This window comes from Pelodiscus sinensis, unplaced genomic scaffold, assembly GCF_049634645.1.
Source record: "Pelodiscus sinensis isolate JC-2024 unplaced genomic scaffold, ASM4963464v1 ctg127, whole genome shotgun sequence".
NCBI classification, from domain to species: Eukaryota; Metazoa; Chordata; order Testudines; family Trionychidae; genus Pelodiscus; species Pelodiscus sinensis.
The window spans coordinates 223,998-232,213 of record NW_027466027.1 but is presented as its reverse complement, the minus strand read 5'-3'; the positions used below and the strand labels follow the sequence as shown (position 1 = coordinate 232,213).

Below are 8,216 nucleotides of genomic sequence, written 5' to 3'. Positions count from 1 at the left end.
AGACGCAGCCAAACAGGGTCTGTAGCAGCCTGGCGGTGGGGCCTGGAGTCCGCCGTGGGGCAGGCCGACCGCAGGCCCACGGCCTGTGCCAGGGACTAACAAACCCAGGCTGGGCTGGAGCAGGCAGCCAGGGGACACGCAGGCAGGACTCGCAGTGCAAACCAGGAGCCTCGGCGCCAGGCTGCCACGAGGGAGGAGGGGCCGCGGGGGGCAGGCACACTGACGGGGCATTCCAAGGGGCTCTTTAATGGCAGAGGCACAGAGGAGAGCCTGCAGCTCCGTGGCAGCACAGCAGTGCAAAGCACAGAGGGAAACTGAGGCACACATTACAACCTGCAAAACTTGCCAGTCGGCACAGCACCCCCGTGTGGCCCTGAGCGTGGCCTGCAGCTCCCTGGGGCAGGGCTGTCTGCCTGGGGCAAGGTCCTGCTAACGTCCGTGGCAGCCCACGCTGCCCCTGCTGGAGCCGCTTAGCCAGGGCTGGGCTCTGCCCGGTGGCCTGCTGACCGTGTCCGTGCGCTGCTGGGGTGCCAAGGGCTGGGGGCCGCAGCCCGGTCCCAGCACACGTCCCGCTCCCGTGGGCCCAGCCCCGGCCCGGCCACGCAGGCCAGAGACCTGCTCCTGGGGCCAGCCCGGGCCCTGCAGTGCCCCCGGCCTCCCCTGGGGGCGCCACAGCACCGCCGGGCAGGACAGAGCCGGGCCGGCCACAGGGGCCACGGAGGGGGGCTGGGAGCGAGGCGGGGCAGGCGAGGGCCATGGGGCTGCCGAAGCCACGGCCGTTACCGGTGCCTCTTGCGGACGCTGACCAGCTCCTGGTGAATGGCGCTGAAGCTGGGCCGCTTCCGAGGGTCGTATTCCCAGCACCGCTGCATCAGCCTGTACACGTCCTCCGGGCACTGCTCGGGGGGGTCCAGCCGCACCCCTGGGGAGACAGGCAGCAGGCTCAGAGCCCTGGCGCGGGAGAGCCAGAAACACCGGGAGCCCCTGGGCAGCATGGCTCCTTCCCTGTGTCGGCCTGGCACTGCCGGGCTGGGGGACGGGCCAGGCACCTCCTGCTTCGGCAGAGCCGGCTCCGGCGCGGGGAGAGGGGCCGTAGCGCCCGGCTGTGAGGAAGGGGGGATTTGGGGGCTCGGAGGGGGTTGCACACGGGGGGGGCTCAGTGCCCGGATGTTACTGGTCAATGTGACAAGGGGGGGAGTTTTGGGGGCTCAGGGGGGGTTGCACACAGGGGGGCTCAGTGCCCGGATGTTACTGGTCAATGTGACAAGGGGGGGAGTTTTGGGGGCTCAGGGGGGGGTTGCACACGAGGGGGGGCTCAGTGCCCGGATGTTACTGGTCAATGTGACAAGGGGGGGAGTTTTGGGGGCTCAGAGGGGGGTTGCACACGGGGGGGGGCTCAGTGCCCAGATGTTACTGGTCAATGTGACAAGGGGGGGAGTTTTGGGGGCTCAGGGGGGGTTGCACACGGGGGGGCTCAGTGCCCGGATGTTACTGGTCAATGTGACAAGGGGGGGAGTTTTGGGGGCTCAGGGGGGGTTGCACACGGGGGGGCTCAGTGCCCGGATGTTACTGGTCAATGTGACAAGGGGGGGAGTTTTGGGGGCTCAGGGGGGGTTGCACACGGGGGGGGGCTCAGTGCCCGGATGTTACTGGTCAATGTGACAAGGGGGGGAGTTTTGGGGGCTCAGAGGGGGGTTGCACACGGGGGGGGGCTCAGTGCCCGGATGTTACTGGTCAATGTGACAAGGGGGGGAGTTTTGGGGGCTCGGGGGGGGTTGCACACGGGGGGGGCTCAGTGCACGGATGTTACTGGTCAATGTGACAAGGGGGGGAGTTTTGGGGGCTCAGGGGGGGGTTGCACACGGGGGGGGGCTCAGTGCCCGGATGTTACTGGTCAATGTGACAAGGGGGGGAGTTTTGGGGACTCGGGGGGGGTTGCACACGGGGGGGGGCTCAGTGCCCGGATGTTACTGGTCAATGTGACAAGGGGGGGAGTTTTGGGGGTTCAGGGGGGTTGCACACGGGGGGGGGCTCAGTGCCCGGATGTTACTGGTCAATGTGACAAGGGGGGGAGTTTTGGGGGCTCAGGGGGGGTTGCACACGGGGGGGGCTCAGTGCCCGGATGTTACTGGTCAATGTGACAAGGGGGGGAGTTTTGGGGACTCGGGGGGGGTTGCACACGGGGGGGGGGCTCAGTGCCCGGATGTTACTGGTCAATGTGACAAGGGGGGGAGTTTTGGGGGCTCGGGGGGGGTTGCACACGGGGGGGGCTCAGTGCCCGGATGTTACTGGTCAATGTGACAAGGGGGGGAGTTTTGGGGGTTCAGGGGGGGGTTGCACATGGGGGGGCTCAGTGCCCAGATGTTACTGGTCAATGTGACAAGGGGGGGAGTTTTGGGGGCTCAGGGGGGGGTTGCACACGGGGGGGGGGCTCAGTGCCCGGATGTTACTGGTCAATGTGACAAGGGGGGGAGTTTTGGGGACTCGGGGGGGGTTGCACACGGGGGGGGGCTCAGTGCCCGGGATGTTACTGGTCAATGTGACAAGGGGGGGAGTTTTGGGGGCTCAGGGGGGGTTGCACACGGGGGGGGGCTCAGTGCCCGGATGTTACTGGTCAATGTGACAAGGGGGGGAGTTTTGGGGGCTCGGGGGGGGTTGCACACGGGGGGGGGCTCAGTGCCCGGATGTTACTGGTCAATGTGACAAGGGGGGGAGTTTTGGGGGCTCAGGGGGGGTTGCACACGGGGGGGGCTCAGTGCCCGGATGTTACTGGTCAATGTGACAAGGGGGGGAGTTTTGGGGGCTCAGAGGGGGGTTGCACACGGGGGGGGCTCAGTGCCCGGATGTTACTGGTCAATGTGACAAGGGGGGGAGTTTTGGGGTTCAGGGGGGTTGCACACGGGGGGGGCTCAGTGCCCGGATGTTACTGGTCAATGTGACAATGGGGGGGAGTTGGTTGTTGCAGGGAACAGCCCAGAGTTGGAGCCGGGGTGTCTGGTGCCCTGGGGCCTCGGCCCCGCTCAGAGCACACGGCCGGTTCCGGCCAGACACAGACAAGGGGCTCAGAGGGGACCCGACCGGCCCAGCGGGTCCCAGCGAGGGGGGGGACATTGGGCGGGAAGGGGGGGAGAAGAGGGGCCCAGGCGACCCGGTTACCTGGGGAGAGGCAATGGCGGGGGAGGGGCTGTTGCTGGGGTACTGGGGGCTCTGCTGGGAGACGGGGCTGTTTTGGGGGGCAGGGCAGGGCAGGCAGGACTCAGCCGGCTGCGGGGAGACTGACGTGGGGCCGGGGGCCCAGGCCGACTGGCCCGAGGGATCCTTCGCTGGGTTCAAAGCTCCATCGCCCTCCTGCTGGGCGCTGGCTGGGGGTCGCTCTGGGCTAGTCCCCTGGGGGGGGCCCTGGGGGCCGGGGGAGGGGACCCCTGAGGGGCTCGCGGCAGAGGCAGGCGGCTGGAGGGCCCGAGAGGCGCCGTCCCGGAGGCGGAGGGGCGCCCCCCCAGGTGAGAGTGGCCCCCCAGGAGAGGGTCACCGCACTGGAGTGGCCCCTGGGAACGGGCTGTCCCACTGCCGCTGGAGGGGGGACCCCCGAGGGGGGCTGCCGCCCTGGGGGGATCCGCCCGGGGACAGGCAGGCCGAGTGTGGGCACCACCTGTGAGCCGTCACACGGGCGCCCTGCTCGGGCAGGGCCAGCTCCACCGGGGGCCGCTGTGGTAACGCTGTGAGCGTGCCTCGGTTTCCCTGCTTACCCGCCTCGATGGCCTCGCGCGTCTGGGTGTTGCTCAGGGAGGAGTAGGGGACGGCGCCCAGGCTGAAGGCTTCCCACAGCAAGATCCCAAAGCTCCAGACATCACTCTCGGAGGTGTAGCGGCCTGGGGAGACGGGGCTTTAGGCAGGTCCCTGCAGGGTTCCCAGGCAGGCCCGGACCCTGAGGCGGCCTGAGCAGCCTCCGCCAGGCCTGGCATCTGACCCCCCTTCCCATGACTTCCCGCTGCCCGCCAGAGGGACCCAGCCAGCCCAGTAAATCCCTGCAGGCAAGGGGCTGCCCCACGTCGGGCTGGAGGGGAGCAGGAGGAGCCATGTGGCCTCGGGGCTCCAGCCTGCACCTGCGGGTGCCCCTTGAGGGGCGAGCGAGGCCCCGGGCAGCCTGGCGGGGCCCGGCGCCCGTACCGTAGTTCAGCGCCTCGGGGGCCGTCCATTTCACCGGGATCTGCCTCATGCCGCCCGTGGAGGCGTAGACCCCGTCCTCCTCCTCCCGCGACATCCCGAAGTCGCTGATCTTCAGCGCGTTCTTCTCCGCCACCAGGCAGTTGCGGGCCGCGAGGTCCCTGCGGGAGCAGAGCCGAGAGCCCCTCACCCACTGGCAGGCACGGCTCCAAGTCAGCCCGCCGGAGGGCCCCCCCGCCTGGCTCCCGGCGGCACTAGGCCTGCTGGCCAGAGCCTGGGCCCGCCCGGCGCATGGGGCGGGACACTGCCCTCGGGGCAGCCCTGGCCAAGGGGCCGCAGGAACGCAGGCTCACCGGTGGATGCAATGCTTGCTCTCCAGGTACTCCATCCCAGCGGCCGCGCTCTCCGTCATCCGCAGCAGCTCCCTCACCCTCAGCTGCTGCCCCTCGGCGCGCAGGAAGCTCAGGAAGTCCCCACCTGCGGGAGGGGGGGCAGGGCTCGTGAGCAAGTGGGGGGGCTGCACACTGCGGGCCTGCCTCGGTTTCCCCCCCTGCGGGAGGAGGGGCAGGGCTCGTGAGCAAGTGGGGGGGGAGCTGCACACTGCGGGCCTGCCTCGGTTTCCCCACCTGCGGGAGGAGGGGCAGGGCTCGTGAGCAAGTGGGGGGGGAGCTGCACACTGCGGGCCTGCCTCGGTTTCCCCACCTGCAGGAGGAGGGGCAGGGCTCGTGAGCAAGTGGGGGGGCTGCACACTGCGGGCCTGCCTCGGTTTCCCCCCCGCGGGAGGAGGGGCAGGGCTCGTGAGCAAGTGGGGGGTCTGCACACTGCGGGCCTGCCTCGGTTTCCCCCCCTGCGGGAGGAGGGGCAGGGCTCGTGAGCTAGTGGGGGGGGAGCTGCACACTGCCGGCCTGCCTCGGTTTCCCCCCCCGCGGGAGGAGGGGCAGGGCTCGTGAGCTAGTGGGGGGGCTGCACACTGCAGGCCTGCCTCGGTTTCCCCCCCGTGGGAGGAGGGGCAGGGCTCGTGAGCTAGTGGGGGGGCTGCACACTGCAGGCCTGCCTCGGTTTCCCCCCCTGCAGGAGGAGGGGCAGGGCTCGTGAGCTAGTGGGGGGGGAGCTGCACACTGCAGGCCTGCCTCGGTTTCCCCCCCCGCGAAAGGAGGGGCAGGGCTCGTGAGCTAGTGGGGGGGGCTGCACACTGCAGGCCTGCCTCGGTTTCCCCCCACGGGAGGAGGGGCAGGGCTCGTGAGCTAGTGGGGGGGGAGCTGCACACTGCGGGCCTGCCTCGGTTTCCCCCCCTGCGGGAGGAGGGGCAGTGCTCGTGAGCTAGCGGGGGGGTTGCACACTGCAGGCCTGCCTCGGTTTCCCCCCCTGCAGGAGGAGGGGCAGAGCTCGTGAGCTAGTGGGGGGGGAGCTGCACACTGCGGGCCTGCCTCGGTTTCCCCCCCTGCGGGAGGAGGGGCAGAGCTCGTGAGCTAGTGGGGGGGGAGCTGCACACTGCAGGCCTGCCTCAGTTTCCCTGTGTGCTGCCGCAGGCTGGGGCGAGGCTGTGAGGAAGTGGGGCTGGATTTACGCTGCTCCCTTTGTCATGCTGCGCCTGGTTTCTACTCTCCTGTGCTGCCTGCCTCAGTTTCCCTGGGCACGGCACCGGTGCCTGGACGGGGCAGGGAATTTGGGCAGGGCTCACTGAGGGAGGCTGCCCAGCCCAGCCCGTACCCAAGGGCCAAGGCTCTCTGGACGTGACAAGGGACCCCTTTTGCCCCGGAGGTGGGGCTGGCGCAGGGGGGTAGGAGTGACGCTGGCTGGCTCGGGGCCCCTCCTGTGCTCCCTGCCGGCTGGGAGCCCCCCGCGGGGTGGGGACAGGGCCCAGGGACTCCCCGCCTCAGGAGCGAGTGGAGGGGCCGGACGGAGAGGAGCTGGGGGGGCCCAAGGGAGAGCAGAGGGTGCAGAGGAGACCTCCAAGTGCTGAGGGGGACCAGGCCTGGGGCCCGCAGAGTTTCCTGGGCTGGACTCAGACGCTCCATAGACCCTGCTGCTTACGCGCGCCTGGAGACCAGCACAATGCTCCTGGGGCCGGAGCGAGGGGACGCCTGGAGGGGCTCGCGGCAGAGCCAGGCTGGGGGGGGGAGCAGAGGGGCTCGCGGCAGAGCCAGGCTGGGCGGGGGGGCAGAGGGGCTCGCGCAGAGCCAGGCCGGGGGGGGGGGAGCAGAGGGGCTCGCGGCAGAGCCAGGCTGGGGGGGGGAAGCAGAGGGGCTCGCGGCAGAGCCAGGCTGGGGGGGGGGCAGAGGGGCTCGCGGCAGAGCCAGGCCGGGGGGGGGAGCAGAGGGGCCCGCGGCAGAGCCAGGCTGGGGGGGGGGGAGCAGAGGGGCTCGCGGCAGAGCCAGGCTGGGGGGGGGAAGCAGAGGGGCTCGCGGCAGAGCCAGGCTGGGGGGGGGCAGAGGGGCCCGCGGCAGAGCCAGGCTGGGAGGGGGAGCAGAGGGGCCCGCGGCAGAGCCAGGCTGGGGGGGGAGCAGAGGGGCTCGCGGCAGAGCCAGGCTGGGCGGGGGGGCAGAGGGGCTCGCGGCAGAGCCAGGCCGGGGGGGGGGAGCAGAGGGGCTCGCGGCAGAGCCAGGCTGGGAGGGGGAGCAGAGGGGCCCGCGGCAGAGCCAGGCTGGAGGGGGAAGCAGAGGGGCCCGCGGCAGAGCCAGGCTGGGAGGGGGAGCAGAGGGGCTCGCGGCAGAGCCAGGCCGGGGGGGGGAAGCAGAGGGGCTCGCGGCAGAGCCAGGCTGGGAGGGGGAGCAGAGGGGCTCGCGGCAGAGCCAGGCTGGGAGGGGGAGCAGAGGGGCTCGCGGCAGAGCCAGGCCGGGGGGGGGAAGCAGAGGGGCCCGCGGCAGAGCCAGGCTGGGGGGGGGAAGCAGAGGGGCTCGCGGCAGAGCCAGGCTGGGAGGGGGGAGCAGAGGGGCTCGCGGCAGAGCCAGGCTGGGGGGGGGAAGCAGAGGGGCTCACGGCAGAGCCAGGCTGGGAGGGGGAGCAGAGGGGCCCGCGGCAGAGCCAGGCTGGGGGGGGGAAGCAGAGGGGCTCGCGGCAGAGCCAGGCTGGGAGGGGGGAGCAGAGGGGCTCGCGGCAGAGCCAGGCCGGGGGGGGGAGCAGAGGGGCTCGCGGCAGAGCCAGGCTGGGGGGGGGAGCAGAGGGGCTCGCGGCAGAGCCAGGCCGGGGGGGGGAAGCAGAGGGGCTCGCGGCAGAGCCAGGCTGGGAGGGGAAGCAGAGGGGCTCGCGGCAGAGCCAGGCTGGGAGGGGGAGCAGAGGGGCTCGCGGCAGAGCCAGGCTGGGGGGGGGAGCAGAGGGGCCCGCGGCAGAGCCAGGCTGGGGGGGGGAAGCAGAGGGGCCCACGGCAGAGCCAGGCTGGGGGGGGGAAGCAGAGGGGCCCACGGCAGAGCCAGGCTGGGGGGGGGAAGCAGAGGGGCCCGCGGCAGAGCCAGGCTGGGAGGGGGGAGCAGAGGGGCTCGCGGCAGAGCCAGGCTGGGGGGGGGAGCAGAGGGGCCCGCGGCAGAGCCAGCCTGGGGGGGGGAGCAGAGGGGCTCGCGGCAGAGCCAGGCTGGGAGGGGGAGCAGAGGGGCTCGCGGCAGAGCCAGGCTGGGAGGGGGAGCAGAGGGGCCCGCGGCAGAGCCAGGCTGGGGGGGGGAAGCAGAGGGGCTCGCGGCAGAGCCAGGCTGGGAGGGGGGAGCAGAGGGGCTCGCGGCAGAGCCAGGCCGGGGGGGGAGCAGAGGGGCTCGCGGCAGAGCCAGGCCGGGGGGGGGGGAGCAGAGGGGCTCGCGGCAGAGCCAGGCCGGGGGGGGGAAGCAGAGGGGCTCGCGCAGAGCCAGGCTGGGAGGGGAAGCAGAGGGGCTCGCGGCAGAGCCAGGCTGGGAGGGGGAGCAGAGGGGCTCGCGGCAGAGCCAGGCTGGGGGGGGGAGCAGAGGGGCCCGCAGCAGAGCCAGGCTGGGGGGGGGAGCAGAGGGGCCCGCGGCAGAGCCAGGCTGGGGGGGGGGAAGCAGAGGGGCCCACGGCAGAGCCAGGCTGGGGGGGGAAGCAGAGGGGCC

General features: G+C 71.8%; 1 protein-coding gene across 1 annotated transcript in view; it reads right to left on the bottom strand.

Moving 5' to 3' along the window:
- Window positions 1-225: 225 nt before the first annotated feature.
- LOC142825993 (tyrosine-protein kinase Fes/Fps-like) overlaps window positions 226-8,216 on the bottom strand; it is a 54,394-nt gene continuing 46,403 nt past the window's right edge. The window contains 4 exon segments of the mRNA XM_075918397.1: window positions 226-922; window positions 3,747-3,869; window positions 4,168-4,325; window positions 4,518-4,641. Of these exon segments, the coding sequence (XP_075774512.1) occupies window positions 780-922; window positions 3,747-3,869; window positions 4,168-4,325; window positions 4,518-4,641 (548 nt within the window). The 3' untranslated portion in view covers window positions 226-779.